Source organism: Phallusia mammillata, chromosome 2, assembly GCF_965637545.1.
Source record: "Phallusia mammillata chromosome 2, kaPhaMamm4.hap1.1, whole genome shotgun sequence".
Classification (NCBI taxonomy): Eukaryota; Metazoa; Chordata; class Ascidiacea; order Phlebobranchia; family Ascidiidae; genus Phallusia; species Phallusia mammillata.
In genome coordinates this window covers 32,445,970-32,473,013 of record NC_137253.1, presented here as the reverse complement: position 1 = coordinate 32,473,013, position 27,044 = coordinate 32,445,970, and the positions used below count along the sequence as shown (strand labels likewise).

Here is a 27,044-nt window from a genome sequence, read left to right as displayed (position 1 = left end):
TCAATCAGGTTTTGTTTGTCCCCACTTTATATTTCTCTATTCATACATTACTGACAATGATTTTGCTAAGACACATTTACTTTTAATTTTTTATTTAAAAAAACACTCAATATTTTTTTCTTAATTGTCATACCACCAAGAAAATTGTTTCACTAAATAAATTGAACAAATATTGTGAAAGACATTTTCTGGTTTCAGCTTTTTGTTTTTCTCTGGATTTTGTATTGTTTACATAATTATACCTCTGCAATGCCATATACCAAACAGGACTTCCAAAGTAGAAGAATGTTATTTATATTGTTGGTATTGCATCTCATATCAGATCTTGAATTATTACTTTTACTATCTGTTTTATGCTAAACTATCTTCGTTGTTGTGCTGTACCAAATTTTTAAATGTCAACTGAACCCAATAGTTTTACAAAGCTCTCAGTCATGTTAAAAAATATTTCTTACATATGTTTTTTTAAATTTTCCTTTTTACCCAATTCACTTTTGTTGTTTTTTAATTTGAAATCTGATTCTTTCTCAGAATGTGATGACCCTCCAACTATTGCTGATGGAACTTTCACCCCAGGAACCCCACCCTACACACCAACAGATACAATCACATACAGTTGCACTGATGGTACTACACATTCACTTGAGGGAACTCCTACGATTACTTGTGAAGCAGATGGAAGATGGAGTTCTGGACCAGCCTGTGTTTTGATAGGTGAAATATTTTTTTTTTCAGAATGGTTTATGAGCCAATAGGATGCATGTTGGTTGTTTCACTGACTTGGACATGAATAAAAGAAACTAGATTATTTTAGATGAAGCAGTGTAATAATATTTTTTACTCAATAATAATTGTGTTTATCTTCATTTATATCTACTTCAATCTTACATCACTGGTAATTGCAATCCCAAGAAACACTTGTTTTTGTTTTTATTTTGAAATAAAACACCCAATAAATTATTCCTGTTAGACTTTCCACCTGGAAAATTCTTAAAAGAGATAAAATTGAACCAATATTGTGAAAGGGAATTTCAAGATTCGCTTTTTCAGTTTTTCTCTGGATTTTATAATAATGACATAATCAGGCTTCTGCAATTCTTTAAACCAAACAAGACTTCCGAAAGTAGAAAGAAAGTTGTTTACTTTGTTAGTGTTGCATCTCCAATGAGATCTCAACCTATTGATTTGAATATCTGTTTTATGTTAAACTATCTTTGCTGTTGTGCTCCACCAAATTTTCAAATGTTAACTGAACCTTATATTTTTGCAGAGCTCTCAGTCTCATCAAGAAAATATTTCTGACAAAAGTTTTCGAACATTTACGTTTTCTCAAATTCACTTTTGCCGTTTGCTTAATTTGAAATCTGATTCTTTTACAGAATGTGATGATCCTCCAACTATTGCTGATGGAACTTTCACCCCAGGAACACCACCTTACACACCAACAGATACAATCACATACAGTTGCACTGATGGTACTACACATACACTTGAGGGACCTCCTACAATTACATGTGGAGCAGATGGAAGATGGAGTTCTGGACCAGCCTGTGTTTTGATAGGTGAAAATTTTAGAAATTTTTTTTGCAGTTCATGTTTGTTGTTTGTGTGACTTAAAATCTGTTTCCTTTTCAGAATGTGATGACCCTCCAACTATTGCTGATGGAACTTTCACCCCAGGAACACCACCCTACACACCAACAGATACAATCACATACAGTTGCACTGATGGTAATACACATTCACTTGAGGGAACTCCTACGATTATGTGTGAAGCAGATGGAAGATGGAGTTCTGGACCAGCCTGTGTTTTGATAGGTGAAAATTTTGGAAATATTTTTTTTCTATTTTAAGAATAGTTTATGGGCCAATAGGATGCATGTTGGTTGTTTCACTGACTTGGGCATGAATAAAAGAAACTAGATTATTTTAGATGTAGCAGTGTAAAAATATTTTTTACTCAATAATAATTGTATTTATCTTCATTCACCTCTACTTCAATTTTACATCACTGGTAATTGCAATCCCAAGAAACACTTGTTTTTGTTTTTATTTTGAAATAAAACATCCAATAAATTATTCCTGTTAGACTTTCCACCTGGAAAATTCTTAAAAGAGATAAAATTGAACCAATATTGTGAAAGGGAATTTCAAGATTCGCTTTTTCAGTTTTTCTCTGGATTTTATAATAATGATATAATCAGGCTTCTGCAATTCTTTAAACCAAACAAGACTTCCGAAAGTAGAAAGAAAGTTGTTTACTTTGTTAGTGTTGCATCTCCAATGAGATCTCAACCTATTGATTTGAATATATGTTTTATGTTAAACTATCTTTGCTGTTGTGCTCCACCAAATTTTCAAATGTTAACTGAACCTAATATTTTTGCAGAGCTCTCAGTCTCATCAAGAAAATATTTCTGACAAACTTTTCGAACATTTACGTTTTCTCAAATTCACTTTTGCCGTTTGCTTCATTTGAAATCTGATTCTTTTACAGAATGTGATGATCCTCCAACTATTGCTGATGGAACTTTCACCCCAGGAACACCACCTTACACACCAACAGATACAATCACATACAGTTGCACTGATGGTACTACACATACACTTGAGGGACCTCCTACAATTACATGTGGAGCAGATGGAAGATGGAGTTCTGGACCAGCCTGTGTTTTGATAGGTGAAAATTTTAGAAATTTTTTTTGCAGTTCATGTTTGTTGTTTGTGTGACTTAAAATCTGTTTCCATTTCAGAATGTGATGACCCTCCAACTATTGCTGATGGAACTTTCACCCCAGGAACACCACCCTACACACCAACAGATACAATCACATACAGTTGCACTGATGGTAATACACATTCACTTGAGGGAACTCCTACGATTACGTGTGAAGCAGATGGAAGATGGAGTTCTGGACCAGCCTGTGTTTTGATAGGTGAAATATTTGTTCTATTTTCAGAATGGTTTGACAGCCAATAGCGCGATGTTGGTTGTTTCACTGACTTGAACATGAATAAAAGAAACTGGATTGATTTTAGATGTAGCAGTGTAAAAATATTTTTCACTCAATAATAATTGTATTTATCTTCATTTATATCTACTTCAATCTTACATCACTGGTAGTTGCAATCACAAGAAACACTTGTTTTTGTTTTTATTTTGAAATAAAACACTCAATAAATTATTTCTGATAGACTTTTAACCTGGAAAATTGTTTAAAGAGATAATTTTAACCAATACTGTGAATGGCACTTTCAAGATACTTTTTTCTGTTTTTCTTTGGATTTTGTATTAATGACGTATTTAGGCTTCTGCAATTCTTCAAACCAAACAAGACTTCCAAAAGTAGAAAGAATGTTGTTTACTTGTTTCTGTTGCATCTCCTATCAGATCTTAACCTATTGATTTGAATATCTGTTTCATGCTAAACTATCTTTGTTGTTGTGCTGTACTGAATTTTTAAATGTCAACTGAACCTAATAATTTTGAAGAGCTCTCAATCTCATTAAGAAATTATTTCTGACAAAAGTTTTTCAAAATTTTCATTTTTTTTTAATTTCTGTTTGCTATTTGTTTGATTTGAAATCCGATTCTTTCACAGAATGTGATGACCCTCCAACTATTGCTGATGGAACTTTCACCCCAGGAACACCACCTTACACCCCAACAGATACAATTACATACAGTTGCACTGATACTACTATGCATACACTTGAGGGATCTCCTACAATTACATGCGGAGCCGATGGAAGGTGGAGTTCTGGACCAGCCTGTGTTTTGATAGGTAAAAATTTTAGAAATATTTCTTCTATTTTTGAAAAGGTTTGAAAGCCAGTAGGATGCATGTTGGTTGTTTCATTGTCTTGGACATGAATAAAAGAAACTGGATTGATTCTAGATGTAGCAATGTAATAACATTTTTCACTCATTAATAATTGTATTTTTCTTATTTACCTCTACTTCAATTTTACATTACTGGTAATTGCAATTTCAAGAAACCCTTGTTTTTGTTTTTGTTTTGAAATAATACACTCAAGAAATTTTCCCATTTTAACATTCTTTGATCTGTAATACTTTCATTGACTAGAAGTTATTTAAGTTTTTTCATCTGATAAATGATTAAAGTGCCAAAAGTTGGCTATTTTAAGCTGCAGACAGTGTACACTGTTTTGACCTATGAGGTTTCATCAGTGGAGCTGGTTTGAAACAGACATCTATTGCCTTGATGATTTTACATTGGCTATTCTAGCCATCCCGACACCACTTTGGTTCCCATGCAGTTACTTGGCCATGGTGAAACCAGTCCTTTTGATTTTTACCCAGTTCTGGCATCGAATAGATTTGGTGACACATGTGCCACAAGTTAGCTACATTAGCTCGTGCGCCGATCATTTACTTTGCCTTTGTTTGCTCAGCTATACCAGAATTTTCTCAATTTTAGGTGATAGTTTTCTTACTTTCATGTCTGCTTAAATCCATTTTTTGGTTAAAAGCTGTTGTTTACTGTGTAATAGCTTGTTCTTTTGCTGTATGTTTGCAACATATTTAACTTTTTTAAAACCCTAGAATGTGGTGATCCTCCAACTGTTGATGAAGCAACTTTTTTCGATGCATCTCCCTACACACCGGGTGATATGGCTACATACACATGCAGTGAAACACATGCACTAAATGGGCCCAATCAAATTACATGTGGAGCAGATGGAACATGGAGTGCTGGTCCTGTTTGTATTTTGAAATGTATGTAGATTAATCTATTATGCTAAAACTGATCCATACTGTAAGGTTTTAAACTTGAATGAAAAGATTGAAATGCTGGGAATAATTTGTGTCTGATTTGTAAAGTCCAGAAGTTTGTGCTAATGCTCTTCTTCTTTATTGCATCTTTACTCATTTGATTTGTAAATATGGCTGTAGCTTGGTTAAAATCTCTGTTATATTTTTTGGTCTTAAAAAATGGTTTAATGCATTTTTTGATTATTTTGGTCTTTTCTGGCATAATGTTAAATGGCAGTGTTCTTGATTGCATGTCAGCTTAAAGCCATTTTTTGGTTAATTGCTGTTGTTTTTCTTGTGAAATAGCTGCTCAACAAAATGATTGCATTATAAAAACAAGGAGGTTAAAATTACATTTGTTTTAATGTAAAATGGAATGAACCGACATTTTAGTAAATAATTTGAAGGCTGTAATCGCAATGTGTAACATGCCCACATTTCAGTATGTGAGGTCACATAATCCACTTTCAGGTATCATGTGGAAGGTCAAGTTTTTTCCCTGTCTTTTTGTGTTTTTCAGTTTGTCCTCCTCCTCCATCTATCCCACTTGGTACATTTTCACCATATCAAGACACATATATGCCGTCTGAAACAGTAACTTATGAATGTTGTAACGGTATAACAATCACTGACACTTCTGGAACCACAAACACATGTGGAGGTGGTGGAACGTGGACACTTACTGGTGCTTCCTTGCCATCATGCACTCCAACAGGTCAGTTTATCTACTAGTTAAAGTTTGAGAAAGTAAAAACTAACACAAGTAGCAACTATGAAATGAAGGCTTCTAGGTAGTCAAACATGGTACAAATACTCGATTAATGAATTTCAATGATATGGTTTGTTGGTAGAGAGGTGTTAATAAAACTTCCTGTGAATTTTTTTGGCCTAATCAAATATAATTATAAACAGTATAGACAAAGTCGTAGAGCACACATGCAATAGTTGACATGTAAAACATAGTAATTTAACTTAGGTTGAGACCATGGAAAATCCAGATTCCAGGATTTGAGGCTTTTTTCTAAACCCTGATTGTTTTGCTAAAAACACTTTTTGTGGGAGTGCGTGTTTCTTCAATTGAGGAAAACCTTGCATAAACTTGCATAAACCAGCATTCGTAGGCAAAGATGTATTGTTTAAAAAAACGTCATTCTAAAATTATTGCATGCTACCCACATGTATTAACTGGGGCGTGAAGATTTGTTTGTGCACGAATAATATTGCGACAAGGCAAGTGTTTCGTGTTACCAGCCACAGGCAGACAATGTATGGTGACAGCTGCGTCATACAGCTTGACTGCAAGTGCCGGAGTTCGCACACCCAGTCCACCACACAAAGTAAACGTATTTGCTTCAGTTTGTGAAGTTTATATCTTTATGAAACATGCTTTCACCTAGTAAGTATGAGTTTAACGCGCAATTCGCTATCGTGTCGTTGAGCTAAAAACAACCTCAAACAGTGGTTGTGTCAAACACATTTCGGTAATTTATTTATTTCGTGTTTTTGAACACGAATTGCTTATTCTGACATAAAACGGTTGTTACTTAAAACGCCGTGTTGCGTATCACTTGCTATGATGGAGCAAATATAGAACGCTTTTAACTTAATGTAAACACATTTTTTGTCCAGTGGCAGATCCAGGGGCGAACAAGTTTCCCGATTGAAAAAAAAGCATTACCTCTAAAACGTTTTTCAATCCTTGCTCATAAAAATACATTTATTTTAGCCGATTTGTATCTTAAACTGTATAGTGTTTTGATGAACATTGCCCGCAGTGCGCACGCATTGCTGCTAACATAAGGTATTTGTTTACTTTACAGGTTGTCCACCGCCACCTATAGTACTTCAGGGTGACGTTCAATCAACTGATCAGAAGTTGACGTACGCGTTCAACGAAATGATCACATACGAATGTAACTTCAGTCCGAAGGCTGGTCAAACGCCATCAAACACTTGTGGCGCTGATGGGCTTTGGACAAACCACTCTCCTGATATTTGCGAGGAATCGTGATACTCATTTTTAACGTTTTGCTTTTCGTGCATTTTATGTCTTGTTTCTATGTTAAGCGGAGTTGAGCGGTGATTAAAGTGCGAACTCCGCAAGTGGGCGCTAAACTCACACGTACGAAAATAAACCCCAAAAACATTATTATTGTTTACTAAAAATAACTAAATAAATAAAGAATTTCTCAAATGAAAGTGACTTTAATAAGGTTTATATAGGGCCTATATACCCGTAAGTTGCATTTTTGTAATAAATCGGTTTACAGAAAACAAGTTTGTACAAGCAAACCCATTGTTTGGAATCCCCAAGAAATACCATATTTTTTTCTGAATTCCGATCCCGGGAATATTTTTTCTAAAAACCCGGGATTGGTGTGCAGCTTGTAACACTTAATAAAAACGTTGCATAAACAAGCATCCTAGGCAAAGTTTTATTAACTAAATTAAAACATAATCAAACCTTTGCGTGCTTGAAAAGGCACGAAAAAAGAAGAACAGTAAAATAACTATGCTGTCATTTTTCGTTGTTGCTTTTTTCAAATTTTTTTCGCGGGTTAGAACCACAATGGTGTCTACTAACACTGTATTAAATCGCTAGCGCACCCACACTACGATAAAAATGCTCGTTTAAGTTTGGAAAGAAGTTTACAAAAATTATGCGCGTCTTTATCCTTTAACTTTTGTACAAAAACAATTCCCCTTTACAGACATCTTAAATGCAACCATATTTTTGCAACAATTTTTAAGCGTTGTTAAATGTTTTAAATTTAAATGTACCATTACGTATCAGGGTATCTTCATGTCTAAATGTACAATTGCACTGGATTTCCTTTTTTGCTACTAAGTCTGAAACAAGCCACAAAATGGACGAATTTTACATGATGTTTTTGGGTTTTGGTGTCAGAATGCATGTAAAATACTTGAATAGGAGACAACCTGCAGAAATATATACCGCAGCCCACAACCCGACCTCAACAAAGGTCTAACTGGGCTACAAAGGCGTGATCTTCTCTACCATACTGATTTCAAAAGACAATTTTTGAAACGATTCTGTGCACGGCACATTTTAGATCACGTAGTCTCTATTGCATTATTCTCACACAATAATCGTCATGAAATGCCTGATAAATTGTTGTGATTGGATTTGTTTTCTTGGTCCAACTCGAATTTGCAAATCAGTTTTTAGCAGTGAACTGTTCTCAGACACTTCATTAAATTCTTTGCGGTTATGCGGATTGTAGCGTTGCGGTTGCACACCTGCAAAAGTAATGACACAAAATATTTTGCCGACCGAATGTATCGTTAAAAGCTGATGCAAGCACATTTAACATGCAGAAAAAAAGCGCAAATTTTTACACTTATCTTCCGGTTCAAAGATTGGTTTTAGAAAGATAAACAACTAAATATTGTTGGCTGGTTTCTCGTGCTATAAGTTCACAACTCGCTAAAGCTTTTGGCAAGTTTTACTCTTAATAACCTTCGAAAAGATTGCCGATTTGTTAGATTTTAGGCATGAACCATTTTAGGCAGAACCGTAATTTGGTTTAAATATTTATTTTTATGGCATTAATTGCCGTTTAGAAGAAGTTTTTTTGCATGGCTTATTCATTTTGCAATATTTGCTTTGCAATACATTTATGATATGCCCACTATTGTGTTTTGTCATTGGCAATTTACTTGCAATATTTATATTTTTTTACAAAATCATTTTTTGCTAATTAAAGTAAAATATAATAGTCCAAATTTCTCCACCCTAGCTGTTTCTTGACATAAATGGAATAACATGAAAATGTCTGACTTAAACATTGACTTAGGTTGCACGCAACGCGAACAAAAATACGAAGTTTCACTTCTGCGCTCCCACTGAGTCCGCTGTCGACATTGTTCCTCCAATGAAAGTCCGTTTGATATTTGTTAGCGATTTGTGGAGCTTATGACGTAAGTTTAATTAAATTGAGATGGAGCAGTGCCACTCGAGGTTCTTTCTCAGAGAAACACAAGTAGCCGAGCCAAGATTAGAGACTACAACCTTTTGAACATAACATGGTTACGCTAACCCTTGGCCACCTCGGCCACTTTCATTGATGTACAACTTGTTTTAATTTTTTAACCATGATGTTTTTGTATTAAGTGTTTTGTATGGATGTGGTCGGTCGTGAACTATATGTGTCAAACATCGGACGTAACAACAGTTTAGTTACAATGTTTGTTGGTTAATCTCATGGCATGTGTTTGCTGTGTTTCCACCCAATGTTAAAGACCCCAAATATCCACAAACTTAATTCCAGCGATCCAGTCTTAACATTTTCGCGTTTCCAGAAACTTACTAAAGTCCAAAAAATCGGATTTCAACCGCCGACCTACCCCAGGCAATTCGAATGCTTCGAACTCACCATAACGTGTATGTAGCCTAAGATGTTTGCAGGCAATGGCAAGAAAACTTTATTGAAAGCTCTGAACGGTATATTTATTTTATCGCATACAATTCAGAAGCTAACAACTGTGAAAAGCTAATAGGCTATAGAGTAGAGAATTTCGTTGGGAACAACAAAAAGATTTGCAAGTGTACTTATGTGAGATTGATTTATTTGCAAACTCTAAAGTTGCTTTATCGCTATTACGGCCCAATTCGAGAGTCTTTAACAAGCTAGATTAAAATTTGGTAGACTCGAATTAAAACCAGTTTTTACGTGGATGTCAACCAAAAGACACTGAATTGTATCTCCGAAAGTGGCAAGCACGAAGTGTTTGAATACTCGTTTCATGCTTTGGTAAGCTTTAGGTTTAATATAGTTGAGTCTTCAAACGTTGGCAACCATGTTTAGGTTTCAAGCAATACGTACATGAATTGAAGTAACTTAAGATAATCAGCCATAATTTTCAGTGTTTAGCGTTAGGTGATAGATGGAACCAAATAACATCAAAATATGATGACCAACAGACGGAAGAAGCATGTTTCAATGCAACATTTTATCTCACAATGCTTGTCTGGGACTCTGGCGGTCAGTGTTATGTTTTGTTTTCAATCAAGTCTCGCACAACAAACTCAGTTAACTTGTGACATTTCAACTTCTTCACGGATACCCTGCGACGTGGGAAGCATCAATCCAATTCAATGTCTGATAAGGTGAGATTAAGAGCATCGTTTATAAGCTTTTTCATTACCCAAAAAGTGAGACGTGACTTTAACACCTTTTATGAAATAATATTCGAGCCCGAACCCGAATGTTCAAGCTAGAAATTCGACCCGAACCCGAACCATCTTTGTGAAGCCCGTTTAGGCCCAAAAGTTTGAATGACAGGCGTATACATTAAAGCCTCAGAAATGACCAATACAACCAGCACAATAGACAAATGGTCTTGAACAAGGCGTTTTAGGGTTGTTTGACATTAGGTCAGGCCCAGCAACTGGCCACTTAGCCAGTCAAATATATTTCAAGAATGCTGACACCAAGTTTAAAGTCAGGACCGAAACAAGCCCGTTTTTTGATAAATCCAAGCCCGAACCCGGCCCGAAAAGCCCGGCCCGACTTCCAATTCTGGTTGGTGGACCCTGTTAAACTTATCTCACAAACTGTTCAAAAAAACTAGGTATCTGAATGCCGTTTCACGTTCCTTCAGTGGAATCGTTTTTTGCGGTTGTTGGTAACATTTAAGTTCAACCGCGAAATGCGAATTAGGGATCCAGCAGAACGTAGCGGTGTAATTGGATCGCCTGCGCAAAAGTCGCGCGTCTGTAGCGCTTTACGGCGATGTCAAAGTGTGTAAGAAAAAACTGTATTTTTTACCTATTACGCACAGGTCGAAAACCAAACCGATGATTACCCCGGAATCACGCTTAGTTGCTTTCTTACTTCATTTTGAATCGCCAAATGCGGTATTTTTATTTTTTTAGCGGTTGATACGTGAGATATGCAATATTTAAACAAAACAAGTTTCACCGTATCTTAATGGATATTTTTTGTTAAAGAGAACGAGGATAAATTAGTACCCCTTTTAAAGCATTAATTTGATTGACAACACTGTTTTTTTAGTTAGAATACTTTTTTAGCTTGAAAAAATATTTAATATTGATTATGTTGTTTATGGATAGGCGGGATGAAGTAAAATTTTCCCCGAGCAGAATGTTTTGTTCTTTGTTTGTTTTCCAACTAATTTGTCCGGTCACGATTTAAGTTTTAAGCTTTACAAACAAATAGAGAACAATATAACTTTGTAGCCAACGCCAACTGTAAGTTACTTTTGTTTACTGGTCTCTCTAGAGCAGTGGTTCTCAACCTTTTTTCTTTCGTGGCCCACTTTCATTGCAAAAAAATTCTGTGGCCCAGTAAATTTTTGAGATAGAAAGAAATCAACTATAAAATAGGTTCAGTACAAAAAACAAAACAAAAACATTCCTTCTCAATTCCTCCCCAAGCCATTATTCTTGTAAAATTGAGTGTAGTGACACAAATGAAAGTAAATTCTTAAAAAAAACTTTCCATTTGGTTGGTCTGTGGCCCAATCAAAATGCTTCCATGGCCCACTGGTTGAGAACCACTGCTCTAGAGTCTAGAAAGTTTTTTTTTACTGAGAAAACATTTTTTGTTCTCAACTTAACCAATTACTATGTTAAAGCATAAGCTTAACATGAATAAATTTGCAGGAATTGTTGCTATGATGGAACATCAATCTTTTCACAAAATAAATGCTATCAAAGAGGTATTTTAAAGTAACTTTATTAAATTGGTTTTTACTAATTATATTGTTAAGTTCTAAAACAAACTTGACTAAACATGTAAATGAACATTAAAAGAGTTTATTTTGTGTATTATGCAGTTTCAACAGTACATCCAGGTTTTCAGCCAACCTATGATCCCTTGAACCCAGGAGGTAAAAAAAAAAACCAGTCTTACGACTTTTTCACTATTTGAGCTAACTCAATATGGGACAATGTTGCTGTTATCCAATTAAAAACTAATGACATAATATGTCTAACTGCATAAAAATCATGGCAAATTAGCTATGTCATTGGCTAAACACATCAACATAGTCATATTTAGTTGTTTGCAACTGTACTGATGAGTTTTTACAGGTCGAGTTTTTGGTGGTGAGGACAACTATCCCGGTAGTCGCTTCAAGCAAGCTGGCTGCAACGAGACTACAACAAGACAGAGATGTGGACCTGATGATGGCGCAACCAGGTTAAAACTTTAATGAACTTTAATTTCATAGAACTTGCTTCATTTTTGGTTAAGTACAGCTGTGTGTGTTTAAGCCAGTGGTTCTCAAACTTTTTTATTGTCGGGGCCAAATGGTATTTTTTTAAGTGTGTAGAGAGCCGCAAAAAAACAAAACCTTGAGAAAATCACTAAAGATTATTACTTTGAAAGCTAAAATAGCAATGTTTGGTGGTTTTCTGAGGTCTGGTGCGAGCCGCAAAATAAGTATTTGGGAGCCGCATGCAGCCCCGAAAACCGAGTTTGAGCACCACTGGTTTAAGCAGTTGTTGGCTTCTTGGTCCCACAAGAAAGCAATTGCAAATATTTACGAGTTTCTACACTGGACCATACTAAGATATTTCACGTTGCTCATTTCATCATATCTTTAACATAAGATTCTTAGACGAAAAAACAACAACATAAAGGTTCAAACCTACAGATTTAGAAATCTGAAACAAACCCAGTTACAACTGTCATGGTATAAAGCAATATTAGGAAATAGCCACTGTGTTTGGTCAATATACTCAAATTTATTAATTAGTGTTGACTTGATGTTTTTTAAAGAAATTTGTATTATTTTGAATTTTGTAACTTTTCTTTAGTGAAGACTGTTCACGTTGGGGATGTTGCTGGGACAAAAGCTTAACTTTTTGTTACCATGCTACATACCAAGGTTAGTTTCATCGTAAGTGTGGGTTGACAGGTTTATTTTATATTTGAATAACATTATGTTGTTTTGCAAGTGATTGAAATACGACGAGAATGCGCTCCAGGTTTTGCCAACCCACCAAGATGTGATGGTGAGCACAAGTTGTCGTTTATCTTGTTTTCTTTCTAACTCAAAATGGTTGTTTAATCATTAAAACAATAAAACATTTTTTAATAATCTCCATGGCCTTTTTACTTGGGTAAACTCGATACATGGGTAAACTAGATACATGGGTAAACTATGAAACTTTATATCATGTTTTATCTAGTTTTGAAATCTGAAATGTCCAAAATCTAGTTCTGATTTTTGAAGTACCGTCTTTACAGATTAATGCGTCCTATTGGGGTTGGGAAAAAATAAACTTGCTGTTTCACAACAGAGTAATTTGAGGATAGTGTATAAAAGCATGCGCAGATGATTTCATTAGAGACACTTATGTGGACGTTAAACTAATTTTTGTATTACAGACATTGATGAATGTTTGTCCAATCCTTGTCTGAATGGAGGAAGTTGTAAAGATGAAATAAATGGTTACACATGTGATTGCCCAGCGGGAACATTTGGTGATCTGTGCTACAAAGGTACAAGAGATTTTACATTGTGCAATCACATATATTGATGCAGCATTACTTTAAATTATGTTGGACCATTGGTACACAACACAAACAACAGCAATTCCTCTTGGAGAAATGATCTATCTGATCAGTTGTGGCAAAAAATAAGAGCAAATGTACTTTAATTATGATTTTCCTATAAATATAGTACTGTACAATGTCAAAGAGGAAATATGTGTTCTTATGCAACTAATATGCAATAGCTTGTTTTTGACATTTACTTCGTGATGTTGGTCGCAGCAAAATTACTTTTTCCTTCTAACCCAGCTATGAGACTGTGTGCTAACAATGCTTAGAATGTTTTGAATTGTGTTTTTGATTACATGTTTAGAAGATTTGTATTATTTAAATTTTTTGAATGAGTACATGCTAAGAAAGACCTGCTACATGCTCAGCTTTGCATCTCTAGAATGTGGACCACCTCCCCCAATTTCCCTGGGCAGTTTTGAACCAATCCTTGCTACATACCAAGCTCCTGTGAGTGTCACTTACAAATGTCCTGATTCGTACACACTTCAAGGAGATCCCACAATTGATTGTTTGAATGATGGAAGTTGGACAAGAACAGTTGCACCTTCCTGTCGTCTAAACAGTAAGTCTTTGTGTAAATTTTTGTTGCCCAGAACAGGGATTGGGAACTGTTTTGAGCCCAAAGGAGCCAATGAAGTCGCATATGTTAAAATGTATTGCCATGAAAACCATGGACTATTTATTTGTTTGGAATAATGTGTCAAATCAACGAATTTAGACCAAAATATTAAATATACAAATTATTATTTTGTAATCTGATACATCAAATGTTTATTACATACTGTGTCAAGAAATACAAATTAGGGTTAGAGCCAGACACAGTCAAGAGAAACTTTTGGCTCACAAGTGATAGTTTCCTGACCACTGGTATAAAACATACTAACTGAGTAGTTTGCCTTGTTCCATGCCTTGCCATTGTAGTATAATTAAACAGTAAAAACAAACACATGGATTTCAACTTAACGTTTATACAAGGGCCAAAATATATCTAACTTGCATTTTATTTCAGCATGTGGGACTCCACCTGAAATAAATGGTGGCAGTTATTCACCAGTTCAGTTTACTTATTACCCTGGAACTGCAGTTGTATACACATGTGATGATGCTTATGATATAGCAGGAAATATTTTCAACGAATGCTTGACAAGTGGAACTTGGAGTGAATCGACGCCACCAAGGTGCATTCTCAAAGGTAAAATAGTGATTTTTTTACCAAACTCTCCTGGCTTGAGTATGCCTGTTTCTGTGCTACCTGAGTTGTAGCAGTCAGCAAGTTTTGTGCCATGGTAAAAGGATACATAGGAAATGCATATTGACTGTTTTTTGCAGAGTGCCCGACACCGAACACAATATCAGGGGGAAGTTTCTCTCCAGTTAACATGAGATATATTCCTGGTGTTGTTGTCACTTACACATGTTTGTTTGGTTATGAGCTCACTGGCTCAATGGATATCACTTGTCAGGATGACAAATCATGGAATCCACCTAATTCACAGAGTTGCAACCTCTTGGGTAAGTCTGGATCTATAACTTGCTTTTAAAGTCATTGGTAGTGCTTAAAGTTTGGCATTGGTTTCATACTCTGTGCTGCATGGTAAGCACATTATTCATGCAATAAATTAGAAAAAAAGTTTGTGAGTAAACTCTTGTTTTTTTTCACATGCAATAAAAAAGCCCTGTTTTTAAGGTAAAGAATTTTTCAACATACGTTTCTCGCTTATTTGTCTAGTCTGTCCTGACCCACCATCGATATTAAATGGAAATGTGGATCCATCCACTGGTACATTTCAACCTGGCGATTCTGTGACTTACTCATGTGAAAATAATTATATGATGCACGGCTCAGCTGTCTCAACTTGCCAAATCAACACAGCATGGTCAGCAACACCAGCTTGCCAACTCATTGTGAAAGGTGAAAACCCAAACAGCGCAGTTCAGTGAAGCTGAGGTTGTAAATCGTAGTTGTACAAAAGTTTTTATAACATTTGATGTTAAAGCTTATTGTAAAATAGTCATGTTTTGGCTGACATCAGACATATGGTATAAATATACATATTCTTCCTTGGTAGTTTATTTTTTTGGTAACAAATTGTACCTCTTACTTTTCAGTTTTAGACAATCCTGTGTAAGAATGTTGACTTTGGCATAAAATTTTTAGTTGTGTTTGCCTTTCTTAAACCGCTGTTTTCCAAATTCGAACCATTTTACTACCTTATACAACAATCATTGTTAGCTGCATTGGCAGTTGATAGTTTTTTTGTTAACTCTTCTTATGTTTTACCTTCTGATAATAAATTTTATTCTTATAACTTCCAGCATGTCCAGATCCTCTACAGTTGATCGACGGAACAACAAACATAAATCGACCTGTCGGTGAAACGCAGCATGTCCCTTCAACAACTGTCACATATTCTTGCAATGTTGGATTTTACTTAATAGGAGCGATGGTTATTACTTGTCTTGAAACCGAAGTTTGGGAACCACAAAACGCTCAGACTTGTGTACGACAAGGTTAGTATAATTCAATGCTCACACATTTTCATTATGTCCCCAACTAAACAGCTAGTCAAATTTAAAACATTTTATGGAAAGATTTAATTGAGTAAAAAGTAGCTGATATTATAAAAATGTTTGTCAAAACTTAATTCAGATAAAATGACCAAATTTTCCTTGCCTTTTTATTTCATTACAACTTAACAAATTTTGTGCACCCGATACCCAAGCGCATTATGTTATATAATAAACATCCCGAACGATTGTTGGCACCACTGCTGGTTTAATCTGAAAACTATTTAAAACTTCACAGACTTGCTTTTTTATCCTGAATGGACAAATTTTGCAGTTAAACAGAGAGTACTTGTTATGGTAATCATAGTACACCAGGCCTATTGAAGGCCTCATACTGATTTAGCCAGTCACCAAGCATTCCTGTTTGGCAAGGTTACAAAAAATCTAGCCTGAAGTGGGATTTGAAGCCACAACAGGAGTCTCACGCTCTACCATCTAAGCTTCAACTGAGCTACACAGGCTCAGTGGTGAACCCGCTGAAAGTTGAATCACAAGCACCGCTGTCTGTCTCGTATGCTGCACATGTCACCATCATAGTAGAGGATCGATACCATTATCGTTGGCATGGCTGATTTCAGCTATGTCTTACTTTATATGGGTATTGATTATTTATCAGGCTTAGTTAAATTTAGCATTGATGGTATTGGTTCAACACACATGATGGGGTTGAACCAATACCACCCAAACTGGATTTGTAATCCGCAACCTTGTACAAGGTATCAGTTCACAGCTTTGTTGTACAAATAAAACTTTGCATTGATTTATGTAGTGTGCCCTGATCCTGTTGATTTACCGAATGGAAATCAAGTGATCAACCGCCCAGTAGGAGAAACACTAAATGTGCCGGACACCACAGTTGTGTATGAATGCAATCCAGGGTTTGACTTGGTGGGAGAGATGATAATAACTTGTCTCATGACAAATGTTTGGAACCCCCCAAATACAGTGACATGTGTTAGAAATGGTAAGTAAAGTTACAATCAGAAAAAAAAATTACCTTGTAAACTTCTGTAATAATATGACTGTTAAATTTGGATACAGACATATTAATTAAGGAAAATATCACATTTTTTTGTGAATTTTCAGTTTGTCCAGATCCACTTGATGTAGCCAATGGAAACATAATTATCGATCGACCTGTGGGAGAAACACTAAATGTTCCTGCTACAATGGTTCGATACATGTGTAATGAAGGTTATGAATTAGTTGGAGAAATGACCATAATTTGTCAGGATACAAAAATTTGGGATCCTCCAAACACACAAACTTGTGTAAGGCAAGGTAAGATAACCTGATGATGATTTGACTGATTTGTTTGAAGCAACACCATTTTCTAGATTTTTGTTAAGTTTGACTAATAAACCATATTTTTGTCTGTGCTTGGTCAAGTCTACATAAAATATGTGGACAATGTACATTGTGATGGACGGTATTATGCAATGTTTGAAAAGTGTTTGTATTTTCACTTTTCATGTAGATTTGTTCTATAAAACAGTATTGATTTTCAAACTTCCTTTACTTTTAGTTTGTCCAGATCCACTGCAGTTAATTGATGGAACAACAAACATTTCTCCACCTCCAGGAGAAACACAAACTGTTCCTGGAACCACAGTTACATACACTTGTAATCCAGGTTTTGATCTTCTTGGTGCAATGATAATTACTTGTCTCATGGACAAAACTTGGAATCCTGCAAACACACAAACTTGTCTGCGACAAGGTAAAACAAGTTAATTTTTGTTTTGGTTTTATACTATCACTTGAATGTTATGAGAATACTACTGATGCCTCATTATACAACATAAATAATTTGACCACTGTGATAGTTTTGTTGTTGTTATGTTTCAGTTTGTCCAGATCCACTTGATGTAGCCAATGGAAACTTAATTATCGATCGACCTGTGGGAGAAACGCTAAATGTTCCTGCTACAATGGTTCGATACATGTGTAATGAAGGTTATGATTTAGTTGGAGAAATGACAATGATTTGTCAGGATACAAAAACTTGGAATCCTCCAAACACACAAACTTGTGTGAGGCAAGGTAAGATAAACTGGTGATGATTTTGTATTTGTTCTCAAGCAACATCATTACTTAGCATGTTATTTAATTTCACTGTTCTTTCACTTTTAAGTTCACTTTTTTAATTTCACTTAAGATAGTTTTGTTTGTGGCTTGTCAAGTGTACATAGAATATGTTAACAATGTGTGTTGTGATGGAAATAGTATGCTAAGTTTGGAAAGTAGTTGTTTTAGCCCTATTTATGCAGATTTTTCCTGTAAATAAGTTTTGTTTTTTAAATATCTTTTACTTTTAGTTTGTCCAGATCCACTGCAGTTAGTTGATGGAACAACAAACATTTCTCCACCTCAAGGAGAAACACAAAATGTTCCTGGAACCACAGTTACATACACTTGTAATCCAGGTTTTGACCTCCTTGGAGCAATGATAATTACTTGTCTCATGGACAAAACTTGGAATCCTGCAAACACACAAACTTGTCTGCGACAAGGTAAAGCGAAATCAAATTTTATTGTTTTATTGTTGCAGAATAAACAAAATCTTGTCAGTATACACAAATGTTGAGCTATTAATTTGCTTTTAAGATAACCAGTGCAGTTTTTATTTCTTACATAACTTCCACATTTGGTTTGATACTCTTATCTATTACTTGCATGTTATGAGAATACAACTAATGTACTAATTAGGCAACAGAAGCAATTTGACCAACACTATAATTTTTCTGGTGAATTTTCAGTTTGTCCAGATCCACTTGATGTAGCCAATGGTAACATAATTATCGATCGACCTGTGGGAGAAACACTAAATGTTCCTGCTACAATGGTTCGATACATGTGTAATGAAGGTTATGACTTAGTTGGAGAAATGACAATAATTTGTCAGGATATCAAAACTTGGGATCCTCCAAACACACAAACTTGTGTAAGGCAAGGTAACTGGAAATTGTTTTTATTGTGCATAATTGTTTTTTAAAATGAGTATCTCACAATATTCAATGCAACTTTATGCTAAAAACAATTTCGTTTGTCCTTTGTCATACAAAGTAGGTTGGAATTGTGTGTTAAAAACCTAATGTGTAATGGATAAAATAGAGAGAAAGTTTTAGTTGTTTTTGTGATTATACAACTTTGTTTGTTTCAGTTTGTCCAGATCCACTGCAGTTAGTTGATGGAACAACAAACATTTCTCCACCTCCAGGAGAAACACAAAATGTTCCTGGAACCACAGTTACATACACTTGTAATCCAGGTTTTGATCTCCTTGGAGCAATGATAGTTACTTGTCTCATGGACAAAACTTGGAATCCTGCAAACACACAAACTTGTCTGAGACAAGGTAAAACCAAATCAATTTTTGTGTTGCTTTTATACTCTTATCTATCACTTGAATGTTATGAGAATACTACCGATGTATCATTATCCAACATAAACAATTTGACCAACACTATAATTTTTCTGGTGAATTTTCAGTTTGTCCAGATCCACTTGATGTAGCAAATGGAAACATAATTATCGATCGACCTGTGGGAGAAACACTAAATGTTCCTGGTGCAATGGTTCGATACATGTGTAATGAAGGTTATGACTTAGTTGGAGAAATGACAATAATTTGTCAGGATACAAAAACTTGGGATCCTCCAAACACACAAACTTGTGTGAGGCAAGGTAACTGGAAAATTTTGTGATATTGATTGTATAATTGACATTAGTAGCTCAAAATATTTAGTGTAATTTTTCACAAAATATAGTTTTGTTGATCCTAGTGCAAGGCAGCTTGGCACTTTGTGTTATAAACGCAAAGATTAATGAATCGGAGAGAAAATTGTGGACAGTTTTAATTGTTTGTTTGATTATACAACTTTGTTTCAGTTTGTCCAGATCCACTGCAGTTAGTTGATGGAACAACAAACATTTCTCCACCTCCAGGAGAAACACAAAGTGTTCCTGGAACCACAGTTACATACACTTGTAATCCAGGTTTTGACCTCCTTGGTGCAATGATAATTACTTGTCTCATGGACAAAACTTGGAATCCTGCAAACACACAAACTTGTCTACAACAAGGTAAAGCGAAAATAACTGCTAGTGTTTTATTGTAGCTCAATAAATAAAATCTTTCCAGCACACACAAATTTTGGGGCGATTAAGTGCACGTTTGCATTTAGGATAAATTTTGGTTGTGTTTCCTGCCTAACTTTCAAGTTTGTTTCATACTTTGTCTATTACATGCATGTCATGAGAATAAAACTCAAGTATCAATATCCAACATAAAATATTTGACCAACATAATTTTGTTGTTGTTGGAATTTTCAGTTTGTCCAGATCCACTTGATGTAGCCAATGGAAACATAATTATCGATCGACCTGTGGGAGAAACACTAAATGTTCCTGCTACAATGGTTCGATACATGTGTAATGAAGGTTATGACTTAGTTGGAGAAATGACAATAATTTGTCAGGATACAAAAACTTGGGATCCTCCAAACACACAAACTTGTGTAAGGCAAGGTAACTGGAAATTGTTTTTATTGTGCATAATTGTTTTTTAAAATGAGTATCTCACAATATTCAATGCAACTTTATGCTAAAAACAATTTCGTTTGTCCTTTGTCATACAAAGTAGGTTGGAATTGTGTGTTAAAAACCTAATGTGTAATGGATAAAATAGAGAGAAAGTTTTAGTTGTTTTTGTGATTATACAACTTTGTTTGTTTCAGTTTGTCCAGATCCACTGCAGTTAGTTGATGGAACAACAAACATTTCTCCACCTCCAGGAGAAACACAAAATGTTCCTGGAACCACAGTTACATACACTTGTAATCCAGGTTTTGATCTCCTTGGAGCAATGATAGTTACTTGTCTCATGGACAAAACTTGGAATCCTGCAAACACACAAACTTGTCTGAGACAAGGTAAAACCAAATCAATTTTTGTGTTGCTTTTATACTCTTATCTATCACTTGAATGTTATGAGAATACTACCGATGTATCATTATCCAACATAAACAATTTGACCAACACTATAATTTTTCTGGTGAATTTTCAGTTTGTCCAGATCCACTTGATGTAGCAAATGGAAACATAATTATCGATCGACCTGTGGGAGAAACACTAAATGTTCCTGGTACAATGGTTCGATACATGTGTAATGAAGGTTATGACTTAGTTGGAGAAATGACAATAATTTGTCAGGATACAAAAACTTGGGATCCTCCAAACACACAAACTTGTGTGAGGCAAGGTAACTGGAAAATTTTGTGATATTGATTGTATAATTGACATTAGTAGCTCAAAATATTTAGTGTAATTTTTCACAAAATATAGTTTTGTTGATCCTAGTGCAAGGCAGCTTGGCACTTTGTGTTATAAACGCAAAGATTAATGGATCGGAGAGAAAATTGTGGACAGTTTTAATTGTTTGTTTGATTATACAACTTTGTTTCAGTTTGTCCAGATCCACTGCAGTTAGTTGATGGAACAACAAACATTTCTCCACCTCCAGGAGAAACACAAAGTGTTCCTGGAACCACAGTTACATACACTTGTAATCCAGGTTTTGACCTCCTTGGTGCAATGATAATTACTTGTCTCATGGACAAAACTTGGAATCCTGCAAACACACAAACTTGTCTACAACAAGGTAAAGCGAAAATAACTGCTAGTGTTTTATTGTAGCTCAATAAATAAAATCTTTCCAGCACACACAAATTTTGGGGCGATTAAGTGCACGTTTGCATTTAGGATAAATTTTGGTTGTGTTTCCTGCCTAACTTTCAAGTTTGTTTCATACTTTGTCTATTACATGCATGTCATGAGAATAAAACTCAAGTATCAATATCCAACATAAAATATTTGACCAACATAATTTTGTTGTTGTTGGAATTTTCAGTTTGTCCAGATCCACTTGATGTAGCCAATGGAAACATAATTATCGATCGACCTGTGGGAGAAACACTAAATGTTCCTGCTACAATGGTTCGATACATGTGTAATGAAGGTTATGACTTAGTTGGAGAAATGACAATAATTTGTCAGGATACAAAAACTTGGGATCCTCCAAACACACAAACTTGTGTGAGACAAGGTGACTGAGAATTGTTTTTGTGATATTGATTTGTGTAATGAACTGCATTGTATAGCTTGATTGTGTTATTCATACTGCACTAGAACAAACATTTTTGTGGCTGGTTTAGAGCAAAACATTGATTGACTTGTGACTTTTGCCTGAACAGACAGTAGTAAAGTTTGCATTTTGTGTTATCTGTTAAAAATGGTAAGATTATGATAGGAAAAGGGTGTTAGGCATGTTTGTTTTTACTATGTATGTGTTTATTTTAGTTTGTCCAGATCCACTGCAATTAGTTGATGGAACAACAAACATTTCTCCACCTCAAGGAGAAACACAAAATGTTCCTGGAACCACAGTTACATACACTTGTAATCCAGGTTTTGATCTCCTTGGTGCAATGATAATTACTTGCCTCATGGACAAAACTTGGAATCCTACAAACACACAAACTTGTCTACGACAAGGTAAAGCGAAAATAACTGCTAGTGTTTTATTGTAGCTCAATAAATAAAATCTTTCCAGCACACACAAATTTTGGGGCGATTAAGTGCACGTTTGCATTTAGGATAAATTTTGGTTGTGTTTCCTGCCTAACTTTCAAGTTTGTTTCATACTTTGTCTATTACTTGCATGTCATGAGAATGAAACTCAAGTCTCAATATCCAACATAAACAATTTGACCAACATATTTTTGTTGTTGCTGTTATGTTCCAGTTTGTCCTGATCCACTTGATGTGGCCAATGGAAACATAATTATCGATCGACCTGTGGGAGAAACACTAAATGTTCCTGCTACAATGGTTCGATACATGTGTAATGAAGGTTATGACTTAGTTGGAGAAATGACAATAATTTGTCAGGATACAAAAACTTGGGATCCTCCAAACACACAAACTTGTGTGAGACAAGGTGACTGAGAATTGTTTTTGTGATATTGATTTGTTTAATGAACTGCATTGTATAGCTTGATTGTGTTATTCATACTGCACTAGAACAAACATTTTTGTGGCTGGTTTAGAGCAAAACATTGATTGACTTGTGACTTTTGCCTGAACAGACAGTAGTAAAGTTTGCATTTTGTGTTATCTGTTAAAAATGGTAAGATTATGATAGGAAAAGGGTGTTAGGCATGTTTGTTTTTACTATGTATGTGTTTATTTTAGTTTGTCCAGATCCACTGCAATTAGTTGATGGAACAACAAACATTTCTCCACCTCAAGGAGAAACACAAAATGTTCCTGGAACCACAGTTACATACACTTGTAATCCAGGTTTTAACCATTTTGGGCCAATGATGTTAGGTTGTCTAGACACAGGAATATGGACTCCATTAAGCAGACCAATTTGCGTTCGGCAAGGCAAGTTTACGCTTTTTTATATCATGTAAATGATTTCAATAATAGAAACTCCAACATATCACCAGAAATTCATTTACCCAGAACGATTTCCAAGCAAATAATTATTTGACAGTTTTTGATTCAATAGACCACAGAATGGAATTTGTGGTTAACTGGTTACCTTTATTTGAAATCGTCAAGATTTGCAAATTACATCTTGTGTATCTTTGTGTCATGGTTAATGACTGTTAATAATTTAGTATTAATTCAACCAGATTTTAAACTCTTGGATAAGTTGCATAAAGTGGGAGATAATGTCTCGCTCAAAGACATTGAATTTAACCAACATGATAATTTTGTTGTTGGAATTTTTAGTTTGTCCAGATCCACTTGATGTGGCCAATGGAAACATAATTATCGATCGACCTGTGGGAGAAACACTAAATGTTCCTGCTACAATGGTTCGATACATGTGTAATGAAGGTAATGACTTAGTTGGAGAAATGACAATAATTTGTCAGGATACAAAAACTTGGGATCCTCCAAACACACAAACTTGTGTAAGACAAGGTAACTGAAGATTGTTTTCATGATATTGATTTGTATAATTAACTGCATTGTATAGCTTGATTGTGTTAATCATACTACACTAGAACAAACATTTTTGTGACTGGTTTAGAGCAAAACATTGATTGACTTGTCACTTTTGCCTGAACAGACACTAGTAAAGTTTGCATTTTGTGTTATCTGTTAAAAATGGTGAGATGATGATAGGAATAAGGTGATAGGCATGTTTGTTTTTACTATGTATGTGTTTATTTTAGTTTGTCCAGATCCACTGCAGTTAGTTGATGGAACAACAAACATTTCTCCACCTCAAGGAGAAACACAAAATGTTCCTGGAACCACAGTTACGTACACTTGTAATCCAGGTTTTGACCATTTTGGGCCAATGATGTTAGGTTGTCTAGACACAGGAATATGGACTCCAATGAGCAGACCAATTTGCGTTCGGCAAGGCAGGTTTACGCTTTTTTATGTCATGTAAATGATTTCAATAATAGAAACTCCAACATATCACCAGAAATTCATTTACCCAGAACGATTTCCAAACACATAATTATTTGACAGTTTTTGATTCAAAAGAGTATAGAATGGAATTTGTAGTTAACTGGTTACCTTTATATGAAATCGTCCTGATTTGCAAATTACATCTTGTGTATTTTTGTGTCATGGTTAATGACTGTTAATAATTTAGTATTAATTCAACCAGATTTTAAACTCTTGGATAAGTTGCATAAAGTGGGAGATAATGTCTCGCTCAAAGACATTGAATTTAACCAACATGATAATTTTGTTGTTGGAATTTTTAGTTTGTCCAGATCCACTTGATGTAGCAAATGGAAACATAATTATCGATCGACCTGTGGGAGAAACACTAAATGTTCCTGCTACAATGGTTCGATACATGTGTAATGAAGGTTATCACTTAGTTGGAGAAATGACAATAATTTGTCAGGATACAAAAACTTGGGATCCTCCAAACACACAAACTTGTGTAAGACAAGGTAAGATAACCTTCAGATGATTTGGTGAATTTGTATCATTTAAAATAATTACTAACAGAATGGGCAACCTGATTCAGTATGACACCTGAGGGGCACACATACTGTTTTCACTCCCCCCTTGTCGAACATTAGTTTGTTAAACATATTTGGTCAAGAAAGAGTATTTTAAACTTGTTCTAATTTATTTATTCACGAAAGATATGTACATTGATCTACCCTGTGCATTTTGATCTTGGTAAACTGGCGGTTTGCATTCCATGAATAATCGGGTTTAGGAATTTTCACTCAATTCAAGTGACCAAACACAGCCTTAGCCTACTCTTTTTATATATCATATCAAGTCCAATGTTTTGCACTCAGGGTGCAAACAGCTTTTGTTTCGTGCAATTTTGCAATTAGTTTTTGTAGTATTGTTTCCTTTTTGATGCTCTTCCCTTTTGAATTTACACTTTGTGTTTTTTTTTTAATTCTTTGTTATTTTTACAGCTGAGCATTTTCAATTTTACCCATCACTCCCCTATTTTTTTTACTTTGCTTATTTTTGCATCTGTAGAATGTTGCCCCCCTCCATCAATTGCATTTGGTTCTTTCACAAATTCCAAACTCGTGTACCAGGTGAATGATATGATTACTTACATATGTGATGATGGCGCTCCACCAACTGGTACTACGACCAGTATGTGCTTGGCAGATGGAACGTGGTCTCTTACTCCACTGCCAACTTGTCAAGCAGGTCTGTTTAAATTACTTTGGACGTTTCGTGAAACTTTACTTAAGTCCAGTATACTTTGCCTCAAAATATAGTGAAAAGGTGTTTGGTTTGTTTAAACTGCAATTTGTTCCTGGAATTTTCAGTTTGTGTTTTGGTACAAAGGGAGTGTGTAAGAATATGTAGCGTTTTTGCAAATGTATGTTTTTAGCTGTATTGCAATGTCATGTGTTACTTCTAAAATAATTACTCTGCTGCTAGAAACTATCGCAAAGCGTTACTGCACAAATAACAAACTTACTTCCGAGGCCTAGAAAGTTTTCAATTGGTACATTTTTTGCATGAAGTTGCAACAATGTCTTATTATTTTTTAGTTTGTTGTCCTCCTCCATCTATTTCACTTGGCACATTTTCCCCAATTCAAGACACATATTCACCGACAGATACAGTAAATTATGATTGTTGTAACGGTATAACAATCACTGGAACTTCTACCACAAATACATGTGGAAGTGATGGAACGTGGTCATTAACTGGTGCTTTGCTGCCATCGTGTACTCCAACAGGTCAGTTTATCTACTTAGTGTTGTGATGACCTGGAGATGAGCAATGAAGCTCGTAATAATCGAATAATTAACATCCCCAGCGGAACTAATCGTACCAGCACCATTGCAAAAAAAATCGTCGTTCAGATTTCGGTTTCGGCATTTCGTTAACGACCAACGAAACTAGCCTTTGCCTGGTTACAGCATTTAATTGCAACGAAAGGTGCCGCAACATATTTGTGGCGACGAGACCGCCACGAGTAGAAAACTCTAACCCAGTTTAATAAGCTGGCAGATTTTTTTTACAACATTTTACCACGTTTGCGTTTTTCTTTTTGTTCTGAGGCCTTCGTTACGTTTCCTGTTTCACCATTAATGAAATATTGAGCTGATACTTTGCATCATAATTTTATTTTGCAGTATGTCCTCCGCCACCGGTCGTCGTTGAGGGTAAACTTGACCCAAATATGGTGAAGCTGACTTACGCGTTGGGAGAAATGATTGAGTACGAATGTAACTTCAGTCCGAAGCTTGGACAAACTGAAACGAACACGTGCGGCGCCAAAGGACTTTGGACGAAAACCTTCCCTGATATTTGCAATGAATCGTGATTCTTTATTTTGCAAACTTTTACTTATCGTTGCGTTTCTTGTGAACAAAATTCAACCATTTTGTTTTTAGATCCATAGTAGTGTCTTAGTAGAGATATTAACGCAAATTTTAATTCGTTTTGCTATCTAACTATTGTAAGTAGTCGAATCAAGATCATTTCTCACTGACTTACGATGTTTATAAAAGCATTGACCAGTTTCTGACCTGCGACTTTTTGAAAAAAAAAGAATGAAATAAATTATTGTTTTGGGCATTAGCAGTAACTTGTTGCAGGCATAG

At 35.2% G+C, this 27,044-nt stretch overlaps 2 protein-coding genes across 12 annotated transcripts in view; both read left to right on the top strand.

Annotated features, from left to right (window-relative positions):
• The window catches only part of LOC145215659 (sushi, von Willebrand factor type A, EGF and pentraxin domain-containing protein 1-like), a 96,461-nt gene extending 88,680 nt beyond the window's left edge, over window positions 1–7,781 (top strand). For all 4 annotated transcript variants that reach the window (XM_080084392.1, XM_080084394.1, XM_080084395.1 and 1 more), the window contains 9 exons: window positions 532–714; window positions 1,380–1,562; window positions 1,636–1,818; window positions 2,498–2,680; window positions 2,754–2,936; window positions 3,603–3,785; window positions 4,568–4,741; window positions 5,298–5,492; window positions 6,598–7,781. In XM_080084392.1, the coding sequence (XP_079940518.1) occupies window positions 532–714; window positions 1,380–1,562; window positions 1,636–1,818; window positions 2,498–2,680; window positions 2,754–2,936; window positions 3,603–3,785; window positions 4,568–4,741; window positions 5,298–5,492; window positions 6,598–6,788 (1,658 nt within the window). In that variant the 3' untranslated portion in view covers window positions 6,789–7,781. The remainder of the gene's footprint in view (window positions 1–531; window positions 715–1,379; window positions 1,563–1,635; window positions 1,819–2,497; window positions 2,681–2,753; window positions 2,937–3,602; window positions 3,786–4,567; window positions 4,742–5,297; window positions 5,493–6,597) is intronic.
• Window positions 7,782–9,654: 1,873 nt separating this feature from the next.
• LOC145215660 (sushi, von Willebrand factor type A, EGF and pentraxin domain-containing protein 1-like) lies at window positions 9,655–27,042 on the top strand. 8 transcript variants are annotated; one of them, XM_080084396.1, is made up of 35 exons: window positions 9,678–9,908; window positions 11,427–11,482; window positions 11,600–11,653; window positions 11,856–11,964; window positions 12,585–12,655; window positions 12,726–12,782; window positions 13,159–13,272; window positions 13,715–13,897; window positions 14,345–14,527; window positions 14,665–14,847; window positions 15,065–15,247; window positions 15,652–15,846; window positions 16,673–16,867; window positions 16,990–17,184; window positions 17,429–17,623; window positions 17,752–17,946; window positions 18,222–18,416; window positions 18,663–18,857; window positions 19,067–19,261; window positions 19,396–19,590; window positions 19,795–19,989; window positions 20,239–20,433; window positions 20,643–20,837; window positions 20,972–21,166; window positions 21,371–21,565; window positions 21,815–22,009; window positions 22,264–22,458; window positions 22,709–22,903; window positions 23,158–23,352; window positions 23,707–23,901; window positions 24,156–24,350; window positions 24,705–24,899; window positions 25,453–25,632; window positions 25,983–26,174; window positions 26,574–27,041. In XM_080084396.1, the coding sequence occupies exons 1-35, from the start codon at window positions 9,709–9,711 to the stop codon at window positions 26,762–26,764; spliced, it is 6,051 nt and encodes a 2,016-aa protein (XP_079940522.1). In that variant the 5' UTR covers window positions 9,678–9,708; the 3' UTR covers window positions 26,765–27,041. The 8 variants fall into 8 exon arrangements, with proteins under 8 accessions (XP_079940525.1, XP_079940529.1, XP_079940524.1 ...); XM_080084397.1 differs by lacking the exon at window positions 22,709–22,903 and having other exon boundaries at window positions 9,659–9,908; window positions 26,574–27,042; XM_080084399.1 differs by lacking the exons at window positions 21,815–22,009; window positions 22,264–22,458 and having other exon boundaries at window positions 9,655–9,908; window positions 26,574–27,042.
• The last annotated feature ends 2 nt before the right edge of the window (window positions 27,043–27,044 follow it).